General features: G+C 41.3%; 1 protein-coding gene across 2 annotated transcripts in view; it reads right to left on the reverse strand.

The window, feature by feature from the left end:
* Positions 1–21,329, reverse strand: part of bbs7 (Bardet-Biedl syndrome 7) — a 73,268-nt gene that overhangs the window by 41,243 nt on the left and 10,696 nt on the right. For both annotated transcript variants that reach the window (XM_072256103.1, XM_072256102.1), the window contains exons 2-6: positions 12,043–12,108; positions 10,942–11,004; positions 7,596–7,771; positions 2,896–3,082; positions 218–290 (exon numbers count right to left, since the gene is read on the reverse strand). In XM_072256103.1, coding sequence (XP_072112204.1) covers positions 218–290; positions 2,896–3,082; positions 7,596–7,771; positions 10,942–11,004; positions 12,043–12,108 — 565 coding nt within the window. The remainder of the gene's footprint in view (positions 1–217; positions 291–2,895; positions 3,083–7,595; positions 7,772–10,941; positions 11,005–12,042; positions 12,109–21,329) is intronic.

Genomic DNA, 21,329 nt, shown 5'->3' on the forward strand with positions numbered 1-21,329 from the left:
ATAAATGCAATATTAGGTTAGTTGAGTGATATGCTTGTGCAAGGACCTAGTTTTTCCAGTTCTGTTGAGCGAATTTAGTAAACAGTGTTGCAACGTCATACACTGCAATTGGAGTATGGTTGCAGGCAGTGGATAACAAATTATGGGCTCAACTATACAATCATTGCAGAATAAACTATTATTATAATTCTACTCATGATTCCAGTATTATACTTACCTCCATTTCCATTGTGTAATGCCAGTACTTTAGGTACTCCAGGAACTTCTACCTTGTACAACAAGTCAGACCCCTGGTAAAAATATAATGAGTACAAGATTATCAAATATGCTGACTATGAAGTATGTGAAGAATAAAGTAATTAAAACTGATTTTAAATGTACTAAATTTACAAATTTTTACAAAACCTTCGCTCCCAAAGGTCACATAAAATGTGAACATGGAGCATATTATAATTGGTTAACCCTCATGTCAATTTTCTGCAATATTCCACTTTAACCTTCAAGAATTATTCAACATATGCAGCATTTCAAATATACTTCCACATAGAGTAGTATCCATCAAGAATCAAGATCACAGTTAGATTTTAAATGCTCTCGTTTCTACTTTTTTACATTTTCTAATTTTGATCATGGGATATGATGCAAATATAGAAACAGGGACTATTCTCTTGCTCTATATTTTATTCTCTTACCAGTTTCATCTAGCTATACTGCACACCATTTTTACATGCGATTACAAGCTATAGAAATTCATCCGTGCTGTTTCTTTTGGCATTAAAATTCATCAGCAATCTACATGCAATCCTCCAATAATGACTGTTCTGAAAACTGTTTGTGAGTTAAGATGAATAAAAACTGTATGGGAGGGTATCTCAGAAACGGCTATGACAGGAGAGCAATCAGGAACGGGAATAATCAGTGTGTGAGCGAGTCTGCTCAACACACCTTGATCTGCTTGAACCTGTACACGAGTATGTGATTGTTGTGGCTTAGTTCAGAGTGTGGGAGGTAGGTGTGAGAGAAGCTGCAGCAGAAGATGCCTGCAGCCCCACAACAATCAGCGTATCTATTCCAATAGTCTATCAAATGGCTGATCATATCTAGGGGTTGTTCAGAGTCAGGCGAACAAGATTAAGGTATTCACTAGCGTTATTTTAGAAATGACACTAGCAGGTTCAGCTTCAGGAACAGCAGGCATTAGGGCTGAATTTCCAGTACCTTCCCTCATAGTGCTGAACTCGAAAGGTTGCCCTAAAGAGTCACATTACCACTCTCTGCTACACTAGACTGTATAATAATGGGAGTGGGGGCCAGGGCAAGTGGAAGAAAAGTGGCAGGGTTATTCCAGGGTCAATGCTACCTGCCCATGTTTCTTACAGCTTCTTTATGCAAAGGGCAGTTGTTGCAGGAGGATGCCTGGGAATTACCTTCAGAATCATGACCACCATATAGAAATGATTACGCTATTGGGAGCATCTCACAGTTTAGCCAAATATCCACTCCAAGTTAGTGCATAAAAAGTTTCATTTATCAAAACTTAAAGACTTCCACTTTGCCAGTGCAGTTATTCTCGACCTTTGTGGCATATCTCAGCACAGTCAAACTACAAAGATTTTAAGACAATTTGTTTATTTAGGATTACCTCAGCTTTGAAAGCTCTGTGGATACTTGTGTACATTTGTCATTTGAGGCTTGACTTGAGGATTCCAAAAGTGCATCCATTCTCTTACGCCACCCTCGTGACTTCCTGCCCCAAGTGTCAGCTCCTTTGTCACATGTCCTACTATTGTACTTTATGTACTCCTGATACAATGTATATGGAACTATTTCTATTTTCACATAATTTATCCTGTCATTTAATTTTTAGGCGAGCTATGTTGACTGGGATCCCAGTTTGGACCAGCCTTCATGAGCTTTATTTGACAAGAGAAAGATTCTGCTTTAATTGCACAAGAGTAAAGTCAGACCTCCAAATAATGTTCAGTATCACCCTTCGCTATTATTAAGAATGGTCAAAATTTTTGCTAGAATAAAAGTTTGGTTAATGCATATTGACATCACCTGCTTGGGAAAATTAGTGCTAAGGCAGCAGCACCTTACACTCAAAATTTCATACCTTATTAGCACACAGTATTAATTTACTCAAAAACATTTGTGAAACAAGTTAACGTTATTTTAACATTCCTGCGCAATGCTGACTTTGTGGTATCGCACAACAAATTTCTAGGCCTAATCCTACTGTCTACATAATCCCCGACTTGCTATTATGGGATACTTTTTTTTCTTAATATCTTTCCATTATTTTCTTTATCTATGATTGATTTTCTTCAGTTCAACCATCCAGAAAAAGCAAAGGCTTGAGAGAATACTTCCACTGTTTCCTGGATCAATACAACAGTGTGAAACATTGTTGAGATACGCCAGAAAATTGCTTATCATTTACAATCTTATGGGAAGAATACTAATGATGATGATGATGATGATGTCAACTCAGGCTTGAGAGGCCAGCATCGGGCATTTTCATGCCTTACAAGGCACGGATTGGAAGGCTGTGTGGGGTGCCACTCCTCGCACAGACATTTCGCAGTATTTTTCTTTATTTTACGAGGTCGAGTTGTGAGCTCTACACTCAACCCGGCACGGATGGAAAGCATACTCGGGAGTGGCCCGACTGGATTCGAACCTGGGAACCTCTGTTCCGGAGTCCGGCGCTTATGTCACTGTGCCACCAGCCAACCTAAATTTAATTCATTACTATTTTAACTATATTTATCCTTAAATGCATTTTTAAAAACATGGCAGTAAGTTAATGCAAACATTGAAAACAGCCACATTCTTTAATTCTGTCTCAGAAGAATTGCTCCAAACTGTAATATCAGCACTCTGCCATATTACCTTTAACACTCTAAGCACCCGGTCTTGGCAGGCCAGTATTGGTGTAATATTGTCCACTTTTTCCACTGGCAAACAGATTATATCATTGATCTTGTCACTGGATAGGTAGTAGTCCTGATCTTTACAGTCACAATAGTGGTTATAGATATAACTTGCACACAGGAAAAGATCTGCACCAGACACATACCTATGAGGAGCCAAAGTACAATGAAAATTACAACAGGGGTCTCAAAGCACAAGTTCACATGCATAAGTACTTCTTTTAAGTGAAAGAAAATAAACAAAAGACTATTGATTTGTATATCATAAACACAAGAGATTCTGCAGATGCTGGAAATAACTAGCGCACTAATCGTGAGTTGGAAAGCTACGACAGAGGAGGCGGTGCACAGGTCCGGGAGTGAAGTTCAAAAGGGAGAGCTTCGCGGGAACTCAGCACTATCCGGTGCACCAATTGTGTGCTGGAGAGCAGGGAAGGTTCCGCCATAAAAGGGAGACACTGCCAGCGGAGTGGTCGTAGTCAGAGTGGTAGTGCTTTGATCGTTCGGGCTTCAGTGAGGTAAGTGGGTAAATGGACTTAGGTTTTCCTTGCATTTTTTGAGGAATAGAGAGCATGCTGTAGAGTTAGTACTTTGCTCTGAGTGTCAAATGTGGGAATCCAGGGAATCTTCCAGTCTCCCAGATGGCCACATCTGCACCAGGTACACCGAGATGCAGCTCCTTAGAGACCCTATTAGGGATCTGGAGCTGTGGCTTGATGACCTTGCTTATTAGGTAAGTGAGCAGGAGATAGATAGGAGCTACAGGGAGTTAGTCACCCCGCGGCTGCAGGAGTTAGATAAGGGTGACTGTCAGGGAAGGGAAAAGAAGAGCTCAAGTACTAGAAAGCACCCCTGTGGCCTTCCCCCTCAGTAACTGTTATCTAGTTTTGGATGCTGTTGAGGGGATTGACCTGACAGAGGACAACCACGGCGATCGGGTCTCTGACACTGAGCCTGGTTCCGTGGTGCAGAAGGGGAAGAGGAAGATGAGGAATGTGGTAGTCATAGGGGATTCCATAGTGAGGGGAACAGACAAGAGGTTCTGTCAGCTTGATAGGATGTGTTGCCTTCCAGGTGTCGGGTATGGGATGTCTCGGATCGGGTGCAGAGTATTCTGAAAAGAAAGGGTAAACAGCTAGAAGTCTTGGTACACGTTGGTACCAATGACATAGGTAGAAAAAGGGAGGAGGTCTGGAAGAGAGAATTCAGGGAGGTAGGTACGAAGCTTAAAAACAGGATCTCTAGGGTAGTAATCTCAGGATGCTGTCCGTGCCACCTGCTAACGAGCACAAGAATAGCATAATCAGAGAAATTAATGTGTGGCTGAGAGACCGGTGTAAGGGGCAGGGCTTCAGGTTCCTGAATCATTGGGGCCTCTTCTGGGGGAGGTACGACCTGTACAAAAAGAATGGGTTACACCTGAACCCAAAGGGGTCCAATATCCTAGCAGGCAGGTTTAATAGAGCTGTTAGGGAGAATTAAACTAATTTGGCAGGGGGATGGGAACTGGAGTGACAGGGCTGAGGAAGGGGAAAACAGAAATAAATCAAAGATAGCGTGCAACAGAGATGATAGAAAAGACAGGCAGGAGGTGAGGCATAATCACAGCCAGCTGGATCAGTTACAGGGCAATAGAGGCATGGTGCAGTTAAAACAAACAAAAAACAAATACTGGACTGAAAATGTTATATTTGAATGTACGCAGCATAAGAAATAAAATGGACGATCTTGAAATTCAGCTATAGATTGGCAAGTATGACGTTATGGCCATCTCTGAAACTTGACGAAAGGATGACTGCCATTGGGAGCTGAACGTCCAAGAATATAAGGTGTATCGGAAAGACAGGTTAATAAGCATAGGTGTGGCCCTGTGTATAAGAAATAATATTAAATCATTAGAAAGGGATGACCTACAATCGGAAGGTGTAGAGTCTCTATGGGTTGAGTTAAGAAATGGCAAAGAGTAAAAGGACACTAATGGCAGTTGCATACAAGCCTCCAAACAGCAGCCGGGGTGTGTATTACAAATTACAGCAGGAGATAGAAAAGGTGTGTCAGAAGGGCAATATCATGATAATTGTTGCGGATTTTAACATGAAAGTAGATTGGGAAAACCAGGTCGCAGAGATGGGGTGATGGGGAGGAAATGAATGTGTATTTTGCATCAGTGATCACAGTGGAAAACTGCTGCAGTATACCAGACATTCAAGAGTGTCAGGGAAGTGAAGTATGTGCAGTGAAAATTATGACTGAGAAGGTGCTCAGGAAGCTTAATGGTCTGAGGGTGGATAAATCTCCTGGACCTGATAAAATGCACCCTCATGTTCTGAAGGAAGTAGCTGGAGAGATTGTGGAGGCATTACAATGATCATTCAAGAATCGATAGATTCTGGCAGTGTACCGGATGACTGGAAAATTGCAAATGCTACTCTGCTGTTTAAGAAGGATGGGAGGCAGCAGAAAGGAAACTATAGACCTGTTAGCCTGACATCAGTGATTGGTAAGTTGTTGGACTCGACTGTTAGGGATGAGATTACAGAGTACCTGGAGGCACATGACAAGATAGGCCAAAGCCAGCATGGTATTCTGAAAATCCTGCCTGACTAACCTACTGCAATTTTTTGAGGAAATTACAAACAGGGTAAACAAAGGAGATTCAGTTGATGTGGTGTACTTGAATTTTCAGAAGCCCTGTGACAAGGTGCTGCACATGAGGCTGCTTAGCAAGATAAGAGCCCATGGAATTACAGGAAAGTTACTAGCACGGGTGGAGCATTGGCTGGTCGGCAGAAAACAGAGAGTGGGAATAAAGGGATCCTATTCTGGCTGGCTGCCGGTTACCAGTGGAGTTCCACAGGGGTTGGTGCTGGGACTGCTGCTTTTTACGATGTACGTCAATGATTTGGACTGTGGGATTAATGGATTTGTAGCTAAATTTGCTGATGACACAAAGATAGGTGGAGAAGCAGGTAGTGTTGAGGAAACTGAGAGCCTGCAGAGAGACTTAGATAGTTTATGAGAACGGGCAAAGAAATGGCAAATGAAATACAATGTTGGAAAGTGTACGGTCACGCACTTTGGTGGAAGAAATAAATGGGCAATTACTTAGATGGGGAGAGAATTGAAAATGCAGAGATGCAAAAGGACTTGGGAGTCATTGAGCAAGATAACCTCCAGGTTGAGTCAGTTGTGAAGAAGGTGAATACAATGTTGGCATTCATTTCTAGAGGTATAGAATATAAGAACAGGGATGTGATGTTGAGGCTCTATAAGGCACTCCTGAGACCACACTTGGAATATTGTGTGCAGTTTTGGGCTTCTTATTTTAGAAAGGATATACTGACATTGGAGAGGGTTCAGAGAAGATTCACGAGAATGATTCTAAGAATGAAGGGGTTACTGTATGAATGTCTGGCAGCTTTTGGGCTGTATTCCCGGGAGTTCAGGAGAATGAGGGGGGGATCTCATAGATACATTCCCAATGTTATAAGGCCTGAACAGATTAGATATGGCAAAGTTATTTCCCATTGTAGGGCAGTCTAGGACAAGAGGGCATGATTGAAAGATGTCCACTTCGAACAAAGATGTAGAGAAATTATTTCAGTCAGAGGGTGGTAAATCTGTGGAATTTGCTGCCACGAGCAGCTGTGGAGGCCAAGTCAGTGGGTGTATTTAAGGCAGAGATAGATAGGTTCTTGATTAGCCAGAGCATCAAAGGGTATGGGGAGAAGCCAGGGAAGTGGGGATGACCAGAAGAATTGGATCAGCGCATGATTGAATGGTGGGGCAGACTTGATGGGCAGAATGGCCTATTTCTGCTCCTCTATCTTATGGTCTTAAATACAGAGCAACAGACAAAATACTGGAGGAACTCAGCAAGTCAAGCAGCAATTATAGAAATGATTAAACAGTCAACCTATTGGGCCAAATCCTTCATTAGGACTGAAAAGGAAGGAGGAAAATGCCAGAATAAGAATTGGGGAAAGGAGAAGAATGGCAAGCTAGAAGGTGATAAGTGAAGCAGATGGGTGGTAGGGGTGGGGGGGGGGTGGATGAATTAAAAAGCAGGGAGGTGATAGGTGGAAAAAGGCGAAAGGTGGAGAAGAAGGAATATGACAGGAGAGGAGAGGGGATCATGAGAGAAAAAGGAGGAGGAGAAGCACCGGGGGAGGTGATAGGTGAGGGGAAGAGGTAAGAGGCCAGAGTGGGGAACTGAAGAAGAGGGTAAAAATTACAGGAAGATGGAGAAACATATGTTTACGCCATCAGGTTGGAGGCTACCTAGATGAATTATGACATGTTGCGCCTCCAACCTGAGAGTGGCCTCACCTTTGCATGTTGGAAAGGGAATGGAGATAGGAATTAAAATGGTTGGCCAAAAGGAAATTCTACTTTTTGCAGATGGAGTTTTTTTTGTATTGATTTGTATATTTCCTGATTACATAGGAAAATGGGCAACAAATGCAAATTCCAAACTGAAGCACACTTGGAGACAAATGAATACATTTACAGAAGCAATAAAAGGGAGTGAGCTTGCAGAAAGATTGTGAAGGACAGTAATCCTAACTACCATTAGCCACTAATTAATGAAAAGTTGTATGGCACAGGATGTAATAAGTCTGAACAAAATTAGACAGATATAATTAACAAACCACTTACAGAGCTTGAATACTTTCCATGAGATTACTTTCAAATGACAAGAACTGCTTTCCCTTTTTAGTGAACCCGCGCACCTCTGAACCAGCGCTAATGAAGATCTTCTCCTGTGGAGTACCAACGGCTCCTCCCAGTTCCAACCTGGAAACTTTCTGTCCTGGCAAGGTCTTGAACACTGGCTGTATACAATTTAAATATACATCCATGAATACAGAATCAAGTTTATTATCAATGTCTTATAATGACGTGAGTTTAGTTGTTTAGCAGCAGCAGTATAATTCAAATAGATAAAATTACTATAAATTACAAAATAAATAGTGCAAAAAAGGAATAATGAAGTATGTTTATGGACATTTCATGAACCATTCAGAAATCTGATAGTGAAGGGGAAGAAGCTTATCCTGAATTGTTGCAGCTTTAAAAACACATCCTTTAAAGTTTAGCAACATCACACATTTCAAGAAGCCATTGGAATATTTTCAAGCACAAGAAATAAAGCCTGATCTAAAACAGTTGAAGAACTACAAGGTGTGCTATTACATATATAATTATTCTTCAGGCCAAAGTCAAGAAGCTCTTCCCCACTAGTTCCAAATGAAGCTATTGTGTTTGATTTGGCCTAGGTCTTACGCTTAGCCCAACTAAACTATTGTGGTCAGTGTGGCAAATCAAGATCCAGGCATTGCTGCTGCTGTTGTCTCATGCAGCCAGATTTTAGGCGGTGGATTCAAAGATGAGGCCCTTAGATCACCTGAATAGCCTATTTCTAGCTCATTGTTCCCACATGCTCCTTTTTTTAAACTATATTTTTCATTCTCTAATATTTTGATCATTTTGCTACCCTAATCCTTCATGAGGATGTACTTAAATTGAAGCTAAAACAGCTCAACTTTAAAAGCTTTTAATTGTTTGACTACAAACAATTTCAATTCAATTTTACTCTTCAAGCTTTAATTTTAATTTATCTGGGCATGTTTTGTTGTCATCCAATGAAAGTGACCTTTCTCCAACTATTTTTAACTTGGAAATAGACAATTGGGTGACCCGTTGGGGCACCCTTCGAGAGAAGGGTAGTGCAGTCTGATGTGACCAGAATGAACATTAAATTTTCCTGAATGCTATTGGTATTGCTTTGCTTTGGAAACTGAAGTAGTAAACCTCAGTTTATTAAAGAAGAATGACGCGTAGCAAAGCAAATATAGCTCCTCCTCAATTAACGAAGGACACTTTTGATGGCATCATTTCTGGCTTATCTGCCATCCAGGAGATCTCAAATGTCCTCTTTCTTTAAGGATCATAGTTTCCCTTCTGCCGTCATCAATGATGTCCTCACCCGCATCTCCTCCGTTTCCTGCACTTCGGCCCTCATCCCATCCTCCTGTCACCACAATAGGGACAGAGTTCCCCTTGTCCTCACCTACCACCCCACCAGCCTCCAGATCCAGCACATTATCTTCCGCAATTTCCGCCACCTTCAACAGGACCCCACCACTAAGCACATCTTTCCCTCTCCACCCCTCTGCCCTTTCCGCAGGGATCGTTCCCTCCGTGACTCCCTGGTCCACACATCCCTCCCCACAGATCTCCCACCCAGCACTTATCCCTGTAAGCGTAAGTGCTACACCTGTCCCTACACCTCCTCTCTTGCCACCATTCAGGGCCCCAAACAGTCCTTCCAGGTGAGGCAACACTTCACTTGTGAGTCTTTTGGGGCCATCTATTGCATCTGGTGCTCCCCGTGCGGCCTCCTCTACATCGGTGAAACCTGATGCAGATTGGGGGACCACTTCGTTGAGCACCTCCGCTCCGTCCACCACAACAGACAGGATCTCCTGGCTGCCACCCACTTCAACTCTGCTTCACATTCCCATTCAGCTATGTCCATACATGGCTTCCTTTACTGCCAGGATGAGGTTAAACTCAGGTTGGAGGAGCAACACCTCATATACTGTGTGGGTAGTCTCCAGCCCCTGGGCATGAACATTGAATTCTCTAACTTCCAGTAATTCCCTCCCCCTTCCTTCCCCCATCGCTGTTTCACTGCCCCCTTCACCAGCTGCCTATCACTTCCCTCATGGTTCCGCCTCCCTCTACTACCCATTGTGCTTTCCCCTATTACTTCTTCACCTTTCCTGCCTATCCCCTCCCTGCTTCCTCTCCCCTACCCCTTTATCTTTCCCTTTACTGGTTTTTCACCCGGCACCTACCAGCCTTCTCCTTCCCACCCTCCCCCCACCTCCTTTATAGGGCCTCTGCCTCCTCCCTCTTCAGTCCTGAAGAAGGGTTCCGGCCCGAAACATTGACTGATCATTTCCACGGATGCTGCCCCACCTGCTGAGTTCCTCCAGCGTGTTGTGAGTGTTGCTCTGCCACCCTTGTGCCTCTCGTTGTCATTCTGGAGACGTGCAGCCCTTTCATCCCCCGTCTCTTCATCTCTTCTGCTGTTTGTTCTTTGTCTCTGATCCTGGAGACATGCATGCCTCTCCTCCTCTGTCTCTTCTTCCCTCATCTTTTTTTGTCCTGACTCTTTGATTCTGGAGTCGTGCAGCCCTGGCCTCATCCAATTCCTGTTCTCTCCCTCTCCTTGCCGCTTCCTGACAACGTTTGATGTCATCTCTTGACCATAATGTCCCCCTTTCCACGCAGCATAATTAGACTGACCATTTTTTTTTTAACCCTAATGATGGATAGAAGATACGAAGCACTAACACCAAAGGATACTGATTATTCTTGATGATGTATTTGGTGCTCTCCTAAATGGATGTGATATAGCCACCGCTGTCCTTCCACTGCAGTAAAGGGTTTTATGGGTGTCTCGGAGTACGTCATTACAATAAGATTTAATTATCTCTTATTGATGGGTGGCAGTTAGATCTGTCCCAATCCTGCACATGCTGATGGTGATTAGAAAATGTGACCCCTCGAAATAGAGCTGTCCTGCCCTTTTGCTCCAGTAGGTGTCGCTGCTGAGGCTGGCCGTGCGCATGCGTCGGGCTGTCGCGTCCCGATTTCCATGATGGACAATTGGGTCTCGGGTGAAAGCCAGCTTGTTGATTTTTGGTGAATGAGCAATTTTATACGAATATATAACCCTGATCTTTGCCTACATTCTGTAAGTTTGCGCATTTTAATTCGATTGAGCCAAAAAAAGTGCACCGTAATGCACCATTTGCGCTAATTGGAGGTCACAAACAGATTGATAGAGCATGAGAGTTTTAGTAGTAAATAGATACTCTATATCTTTGCACAGGCAGTCTAAATCTTGTAGATTCCACCTTTATTCCTTCTCCTCTCCTAATTACAGAATCCTGTGCAAGTATTTATTTAAATGTCTAAAATTTATACTTACAACCGCTTCTCCCTTTTTAATTCCAAAACAAGTAACCACTCCATCTTGATCTCCAATAACAACCTAATAGAACAAATTAAAAACATTAAAATAACAGAAGTCTATAAAGTATATTCTAACTAGTTTAAAAAGAAGTTCAAGTGTTGACAGAAAATTAAAAGGTAAGATTGCAATAAAAGTTTTTAAACATATGGCAAATATATCCTGCCTAGGTAATTTGACTGCTGCTATAACAAGGGCAGGGTTCTAACTTTCTTGACCTTCTTCCCCAATAGTTACACTGGAAATGGAAAATCAAATGACTATCTTAATATGAAATTACTTAGAGCTGCCATTATTGACTCCTATTCTCTATTAACTCCTATTCTCTATTATTTCCCACAGCATTTTTGCCCTCTTCCCTTCCCCCCAACTCATTCTTGCTCTCTCCTTTCCCCACCCTGTTTGTCTTCACAACACCTACACGTTCCCTCCCTCTCTTTAACCACCAGTTCCTCTCCCTCCCCAAATACCCCTCAGCCTTCCCCTCTCTCTCCATTCTCCTCTCCTTCTCACACACTATCCTTCCCCTCCCAGCCTCAAAAATGCTTCTTATCTCCCATCTCTGCCTTCCTTCATCCTTTCTCTTCCCAACAATTCTCCTTCAATTACTCCTTCACCCTAACTCTTCCCTCTCCTTATCTCCCTTCTAATTCATTTCTCCTCTCTTTGACTGCTCTCCCTTTCCTCTCTCCATCCCTCATCTCTTATCACCCATTCCCTCTATCATCTCCAGCTTTCTCCTCTTCCACACTCTCTAATCTGTACTATCTTCCTCTTTCTCCTGTTGCCCCTGCATTTTTGCTCCATCACTTTCTTCCTATTCCTCTTCCACAATGGTCCTACTCTTCCTCTCTGCCTTTTTCCTGCTACTCACCTCTCAACTCTAACCCCACAAATCATTTTAATTTTAATTTCTATAACTTGCACAATGTACATTAATTATTAAATTAACATGAAAATAACATTTTAAGACACCTGCAGTGTTAACTTATGCCACTACTACAATCATTTTAATTCACCAAAAATATCAACAGATTAACTGATAGTATTAAAATTGACCTTTTGGGTTGTTCGGCGTCCTGATGCAGGTAACAACCTCATAGTCTTTTGGGAAGTAACTCCGACCTTTGTTACAGATAAAGGAACAGAAATTATACATTTATTCCAACATAAAGATCATAATAAATTCTGAATGTACAACTTACTGCAGAATACTCAAATCTGTGGAAATGTTCTTTACTTGTAGTAACAAAATTGAACCTGTATTATATCAGAGTGCTTTGCTAATAGAGTTTGTGCAACATTATGTCAATGAAACCCGAGTCCTTGCCAAACTGCAGATTCCATTACTGGAAGAATAGCAAGTATAGATTAAGCAGACAAACAGAATGTGCCCTGTCCTTGAACTGACATGCAGTACATGTACATGTGTATAAAGGAATGACTAGGCTGCCTTCTTTTGGAAGTGATCACCTGCTCTTCTGCAGTGCTAGTTTTCCCTTACTGCAAGTAAAATAAATGCACTTTTGATTGATCCACTCTGAGTTAATTGCTGTTTGTTATAAGACATAGCAAAAAGGTGCTCAGCAAATGTGAAATTAAACCATGATTATCTTTTATATATGAAATTTAACAGAAATTACGGAATAAAGATCAAAGAAACCATCTTGACCCACCACATCTTATTAAAATCTCATAAACTGAATACAGTTAAACAATTCCACATGTCCAACCAAGTTAACTCAGTACAAAAATTAATAGTGGCTCTCATTACAGCATCCAGATGCATCTTGGTTAATTCCAAGGATTGTGCGTCTAGCTTTCTCAATGAATGTCAATATGATACATTCATCATTCTTTCTGTAAGGAATTCCCTGACAAGAAATCATGTGTTTTCAGAATAGTAAACACAACCTGTGGAAGCAAGAAGCTGAAAATGTTCATTTGTGGGACAGGACACTTTGAGTTAAATACTTGCTATCAGTGCAGAAATTATCTTATGACACATTAAAAACATGCACAATATTGGCAAACATAAATCTGATAACCATTTTGTCAACTATATGTCTTAAAATATAGTATATTTTAAGTAGATTTCATAAGAAGTAAATAGCTATGCACTAATTACAATAATTATAGATGCTGCTTTTATGTTAAGTCTACTTTAATTTGAGGATAGTTCACGTAGGTCTTTAATGACCCATACCTACCTTTGTAATTAAATACAATAAACTGCTCATATCTTATGTAATCTTTAGAACTAGTATATAAAACATATCATTTCTATGGAAAGTAATACTTATTAAACTGTTCATCATTTCATTTTTTTCCCCCAAGACAATGTAGGTTCTGTGTATCATAGCTGAGCCTGATTGCATAACCTCTGCACTAAATGTTATATATAAAAATAAATTGAGCAATGTTGTTATTACCAGAGAGAAAAAACTCACTCTCTTCAAAGTCATAAAATCAATTGTATTCATCAAACTCACTTCAGCAACAAAAAGGAATTATATTTGTGTCTAGTTGTTTATAGAATTAATTTGTCTACAAACGAAAATAAAGAGGATATGTTTACATAAACTTTTTTAATTAAACACATCAGTGAAGCTTCCCAAGAGAGTCAAGCTGTATAAAAGACACAGTGTTTTATTAAAATACCAGCTTATGGTAAAAAGGTAAATAGTGATGACAAATGTGGATTTCTTAAAGAGCTAGCAGAATTTATAATGGAGAATTTAAAAAATGACAGAGAAATTAAACAAATACTTTGTATTTTTTTCCATAGAAGATATAAAAATCATGCTAGATGTACTGGAGAACGTAAGGTAGCAGGAATGAAAAACAACAGAAATCAGAAAAGCTCTTTCCACCATTACCCCCAGCCTCCATCACCAAGCCAATTTTGGATCTAATTAGCTATCTTGCTTTGGATTATCTGTGCTTTAACCTCTGGACCAGCCTAACATGTGGGACCTCATCAAATGCTTGAGTGAAGTGCATATAGGCAATGTCTATATGCACTTTACCATTCTTTCCTAATTACCTCCTTTTAAAAAACTCAATTAGTGCACAAAGCTATGCTATCTTCGATCAACAACTGCCTATCTATAGCTACGTAATTACTATCCATTAGATTTTTCTCCAGTAAATTTCTTACACTGACAAAAGGTTCATCAACCAGTAAGCCAACTATCTTATTCTTACTGTACTTATTAAATAACAGCTCCAGCCTTCTCGTACTTATCCTGTGGCAAAGACAATTATTTCTGTCAAGGCCTCAATTACCTAGTGACAGTCCTTTGATTTCCACAGCATTTTAGAATAGATCTCATCTGGCCCTGGCCAGGGGCAGCGCTAAGGTGGTGCTAGCTGGTGCTATAGCCCCAGCAGAAATTGCAATAGCACCAGCATAGCACCACCAAGAAATTTACTGAAATTTCACATACAAATTGCAGCTGCTGTATAGTTTTGAATATAGCTTGTTTCTCCAGTTGATCTACTGAAACAGCGCCCCCAATTACCATAGCACCCATGGAGCAATAAAGTTGTAAACTCTGTCAGATCCACTCTACACTTCTGCTTATTCGTTCATTGTCAATGTCGTGCCGTTGCTGTCCTCAGATCAGTTAAGTTGATCTAAGATCACTTAAGGTGGTGATGTCACTCATTCTCACTCACGCAAGAGATTGATAGTATACAACCAGCCGCAGATCCATGGTCTCGTGAGACTAACGGATCACACACACACACACACACACACACACACACACACACACAACACACACAGTGTTTTTGCAAGCTAGCGTGGGCCTGGCACGTGCATTATTTTGGCGGCGTGAAAAATAGAGAAAACGACCTCATCCAGAGGAATCAGTGCTGTCTCAGCCTGAATCTGTCTTGAAAGTGACATGCAGAAAGAAGTAAGTGGGGATGAGGACGACAGCAGTTCATTGAAGAAGTGTGAGGGCAAAGTAGAGGAACAAGAAATGGAGTGGGATTCGGAAGAGAACGTGGATGAAGCTACTCTTAGTGCTAGTAGGAATACTGTTAGCGATGTTAGCCAGCAGCCTGAGGAAGGACCCCGATGGCCAGCATTGAAAATGTACCCTTCGCTGCCCACAACAAGTTTGGCAATCAGCAAAGGAGTTTTATTCATGGCTGGTTTGAATGACTGGAATATTCGATCACGAAAGATACTACATTCTGCTTCGCATGCAGGCATTTCCTGTGTGGAGGACATGGGTTCCATTCTGAGTCTACCTTCACTGTCACCAGTTACCGCAACTGGCGGAAAGCTACAACAGCTTTCAAAACCCACCATGTAAGTGCAGCTCATAAGTTTGCTATGGAGGCACGGGCCGAATTCAGAATAAGAAAACAAGACGGTTTAAGATTAGGAAATATGCTTGACAAAGGACATGCAAAGATTGTCCAAGAAAATCATGAGTATATGAGAGCTGTGTTTGAGTCTCTTGCGAGGACAGACAGTGAATGACACAGTGGAATTTCTAGCTCCAATGAGACCGTACCGCGATGCATTTATAGATTTATACAAACTAATCTGCATATCACTGACTCTACCCGTGACATCTGCCTCATGCAAACGGAGTTTCTCTTGCCTCAGACACCTCAAAAACTACCTAAGGAATAGCAGCGGCGATGCTCGGAACAGCAACTTGGCCCTGTTGGCCATAAACAGCCGGAGGACCAAAGCACTTGACATCCAGAAAATCATTGATGCTTTCATCACCAATCACAACAACAGACGGATTGTGCTTCTCTGAAAACATTAATGGTGAGTGCAGTTGATATTTTAAAAATTTGAGCCAAGACTAATGTTGATTATTATTATTATTTTGTGGTGGATACCCCATAGTCCTTAGGTTTCCTGCAAATCCTACACTATTACATTTACTGCTATTAATCCTACTGGTTTTGCTTAGACTTCCAAGCGGTGATTCTGTTGATTTTTGTTTTAAGTTCAGTAGCCGAATTAATTGAGGTATTGCATGGTCAGAGTATGATTTGTTCAACTCCTGGTAAAGCCTTGCATCTGTTGTTTGCCTTATTTGACTTTAATAACGGTGTATTTTTTGGCATTTTCTGTCTATGTAATGCAAATAGCAGTGGCCATTGTGGGTTAGTGTTGTGTTTTTCAGTTGAAAAGCACGTATTTGATGCTGACTGCGGGATTGGTGCGTGATTCACGTTGTGCGCTGTGGGGCGGATGCTCTGTTGGTTTGTTTGTTTATGCTCTGTGTAGCCCGGGTTGTCTCCGATGCTGTTGACACGGTCACAGTTCACTTCAATATTATATTTATCAATTGCTGTTGCTTGTGGATCAACAGAGGCATTTATAGTAGGCACATAATGCTTGAAACTGACTTTTGAACGCCACGCGTCTGGCCTTGCGAATAAATATTACCATAGGGTACATCCCTCAGCACCATCGCTGAATAATTCAGCCCCACTGCAGCACCAGCAAGAAAAAATCTCTGGTGCCGCCACTAGCCCTGGCATTTATCCACCCTCAAGCACCGTAGGCAACCAGCACCTCAACTCTCTTAATAATGACATGCTCCAGACTATCAATGTACTCAGATTTATTTATTTATGACACATACTGTGAATTGAAACATAGTGAAATGAATCGTTTGTCTTATCAACCAAAGCAGCCTAAGGAAGTGTTGGGGCAGCTCACAAATACTCTTCAGGTTCAAGTTTATTGTCAACAGACCGCACATTTATACAAGCAAAGGAAACAACGCATAAACAAAATATTACAAGTTAATAAAATATAATTCAAAATGTATGTGAACTGCGCAGCACATGTAAACAGTAGAGTCTAAGACCATAACATATAGGAGAAAAATTAGGTCATTTGGCCCATCGAGTCTGCTCCACCATTTCATCACAGTTGATCCATTCCTCTCTCAGCCCCAATCTCCTACCTTCTCCCTGTATCCCTTCATGCCCTGACTAATCAAGAATCTATTAACCTCAAACTTAAATATACACAATGACTTGGCCACCACAGCAACCTGTGGCAACAAATTTCACAGATTCACCACTCTCTGGCTAAATAAATTTCTCCTCATCTCTATTCTAAAAGGTCACCACTTTATTCTGAGGCTATGTCCTCTGGTCATAGACTCCACCACCACAGGAAACATCCCCTCCAAATCTACTTTATCAAGGCTTTTCAACATTCGATAGGTTTCAATAAAGTATCCCCTCATTCTTCTGAGTTCCAGTGAGTAGAGGCCCAGAGCCATCAGACACTCCTCATCTGACAAGCCTTTCAAACCCAGAATCATTTTCATGAAACTCCTTTGAACCCTGTCCAATAACAGCGGATCCTTTTTCAGATAAAGGGCAAAAAACTGTTCGCAATAATTAAAGTGAGGCCTCACCAGTGCTTTATAGAGCCTCAACAGTATATCCTTGTATTTATGTTCTAGTCCTCTTGAAATGAATGCTAACATTGCATTTACCTTCCTCACCACCGATTCAACCTGCAAATTAACCTTTAGGGAATCCTGCACAAGAACTCCCAAGTCCCTCTGCACCACAGATTTTTAAATTTTCTCTCAAATTTAGAAAAAAATCCTATGCTTTTATTTCTTTATGAAATGCATTACCATACACTTCTCAACACTGTATTCCATCTGCCACTTCTTTACCTATTCTCCTAATCTGTCCTAAGTCCTTCCATAGCCTCTCTACTCCCTTAAAACTATCTGCCTCTCCACCTATCTTCATATCATCCACAAACTTGGCAACAAAGCCATCAATTTTGTCATCCAAATTATTGGCATATTACATAAAAAGAAGTGGTCCCAACAAAGACCCCTGTGGAACACCACAAGTCAACCAGTGGCCAATCAGAAAAGGCTCCCTTTTTTCCCCAGCCCTTGCCTTCTGCCAATCAACCAATGCTCAATTCATGCTAGTATCTTTCCTGTAATACTTGTTAAGTAGCCTCATTTGGGGCAGCTTGTCAAAAGCCTTCTGAAAATCCAAGTACGCAACATCCACTGATTCTCCTTTGTCTATCCTGCTCATTATTTCTTCAAAAAATTCCAACAGATTCGTCAGGCAAAACGTTCTCTTAAGAAAACCATGTTGACTATGGGCTATCTTAACATATGCCCTCAAGTACCGCAAAACCACATCCTTAACAATCGACTCCAACAACTTTCAACTACTGAGGTCAGACTAACTAGCCTATAATTTTCTTCCTTTTGCCTCTCTCTTTCTAGAAGAGTGGAGTAGCATTTGCAACTTTCCATTCCTCCAGAACCATGCCAGTATCAATTGATCCTTGAAAGATCTTTACTAATTCCTCCACAATCTCTTCACCCACCTCTCTCAGAATCCTGGGGTGTATACCATTTAGTCCAAGTGACTTATCTACCTTTGGACCTTTCAGATTCCCAAGAACATTCTCCATAGTAATGGCAACTTCACCCCCTTCTGCCCACTGACCTCTTAAACTTCTGGCATACTGCTAGTGAAGAGTGATGCCAAATGCTTATTCAGTTTGTCACCCATTACTATCTCTCCAGCATCATTTTAAAGTAGTCCAATATCTATTCTCACCTCTCTTTTACACTTCATGTATTTGATGAAAACTTTGACATCCTCTTTAATATTATTGGCGAGCTTACTTTTGTATTCCATCTTTTTCTTCTTAAGACATTTTTAGTTGCCTTCTGTTGGTTTTAAAAGCTTCCCAATCCTCTAACTTTACACTATTTTTGCTCTATTTTATGCCCTTTCTTTGGCTTTTATGTTGGCTTTGACTTCTCTTGTCAGCCATGGTTGTGTCATCCTACCTTTAGAATACTTCTTCCTCTTTGGGATGTATATCACTGTGCCTTCCGAATTGCTCCAGAAATTCCAGCCATTGTTGTTCTGCCTTCATCCCTGCCAGTGTTCTTTACACCAATCAATTCTGGCCAACTCCTCCCTCATGCCATTGTAATTCCCTTTACTCCACTCTAAAATACTGATACACCTGACTTTAGCTTCTCGTTCTCAAATTTCAGGGTGAATTCGATCATATTATGATCACTTGCCATAATGGTTCTTTTACCTTAAGCTCTCTGATCAATTCCAGTTCATTGCACAGCACCCAAATTAGAATAGCTGATCCCCCAGTGGGCTCAACCTCGAGCTTCTCTTAAAAAAAAGCCACCTCATTGGCATTTTAGAAATTTCTGCTTTTGAGATCTAGCACCCACCTGATTTTCCCAATCTACCTGCATATTGTAATCAACTATTAGTATTGTAATGTTAGGACATTTTCTGGAGTTAGAGTATATAGCAAATATTAATCTCTAATCTCAAATGCAATCAACCTTGAGATCTGAATATGAATTACAAGATTAAATTTTAAAAGCCACTCAAAACAGGAAACATCTAATTGATTTTAGATGTCTGCATATGAATGAATGCAGTCAACATCCCACTGCATGAATATGACTCAGAGACCACAGTAATTAACACTCATTTTGGGTGTGTTGGTGGGAAGATACAGCCATTTGAAAAATTACATGTAACTCAAAGGAAGCATGATGAGGGCATTGTAACTATAGAAATGGTCCTATCACCTTGTTCTTTAACACACAAAAATGTGCTACCATGTTGGTTCATGGCAGTTCTGTCTCTTTCTCTCTCATATGACTCCAAAAGTTGCCAGCTTGTGTGTCCCAAATAAAGGCTCTCTGGTGACTTTGTTCACAGTTACAACAGTAACATTGCCCTTTTGACATGCATTTTCTATTTCCCATTGTAATTTGTAGACCACATCTTTACTACTGTTTGCGAGTCTATATATAACTCCCATCAGGGTTTTTTTTTTACACTTGCAGTTTCTTAATTCTACCCACAAAGATTCGAGATCTTCTAATCCTATGTCACCTCTTTTGAAAATTTGTTTTCATTTTATACCAACAGAGCTACCCAATCCCTTCTGCCTACCCACCAGACCATTTGATACAATGTATATACTTGGATGTTAAGCTCCCAGCTATAATCTTCATTCAGCCATGATTCAGTTATGCCCACAATGTCATAAATCCCAATCTGTAGCTGTGCTACAAGATCATCTACCTTATTCAGTTTGCTGCACAAATTCAAATATAACACCTTCAGTCCTGATTTCACCCTTTTCAATTCTGTCTGCCTTTTACATTGCACTCATCCTGTTGACTGCAATTTTGCCCTATCATCAGCCTGTTTGCCAGCAGTCTTACTACACATTGCCTGTGTTTGCAAACCAACTACCTCATCGTCAGCACTATCACTCCAGTTCACGACCCCTGCCAAATTAGTTTAAACCCTCCCAAACAGCTCTAGCAAACCTGTCTGCAAGGATATCGGTCCCTTTTGAACAGTCACACCTTCCCCAGAAGACATCCTAATGATCCATAAACCTGAACCTCTGCCTCCCACACCAGTTCCTTAGCCACACATTCATCTGCCAAATCATCCTATTCTTATTCTCACTGGCGCATGGCATGGGCACCAATTCAGAGATTACTATCCTGGAAGTCCTGTGTTTCTGCTTTCTACATAGCTGCCTAAAATCTCTCTTCAACTTCTCCTCACCTTTCCTACCCATGTCATTGATGCCAGTATGTACCAAGACTTCTAGCTGCTCACCCTTCCCCTTTAAAACGTCATGGACTTGATCTGAGACATTTCTGTTCCTGGCACCAGGGAGGCAACATACCATCTGGTATCTCTATCGCACCCACAGAATCTCGTTGCTGTTACTCTGACTATGGATCACCTACCACCACTGCAGTCCTCTCCACCTCATCTCCCTGAGCCACAGCACCAGACTCAGTGCCAGAGACCCAGTCACTCAGGCCCCCTGCCCCCCCGGTAGGTCACTCTCCTTCACCAGTATACACAGCTTGCTGTCCTAGTGATGAGACCTCGGTGGTGGCAGGGTATTCATTAGTCTCACAGCCTGGGGAAAGAAGCTTTTACTCAGTCTGGCAGTTCTAATCTTGATGCTCCTGTACCTCATTCCTGGCAGTAGTGGGTCTAAGAGATTGTGGGATGGATGGTAGGGATCCTTAAGAATGCTTCAGGCCCTCCATATACATCACTCCCAGTAAATGTCACAAATGGGGTGGACCTACAGCTTAATCTTCCACATTCCTCTTCAGTGGATACAGCCAAAAGGTATTATTTAGAACCGCATTCACATCTCCTGTCTCTACACACACATATTGCTGCTTTCCTTGACTACCCTTTTGCTCCAAATATCTTAATTTTACCTGCCAAAAATATTTAATGGCCCATTTCTGCCCTTCTGTTTTTCATTT

This window comes from Mobula birostris, chromosome 4 (assembly GCF_030028105.1).
Source record: "Mobula birostris isolate sMobBir1 chromosome 4, sMobBir1.hap1, whole genome shotgun sequence".
NCBI classification, from domain to species: Eukaryota; Metazoa; Chordata; class Chondrichthyes; order Myliobatiformes; family Myliobatidae; genus Mobula; species Mobula birostris.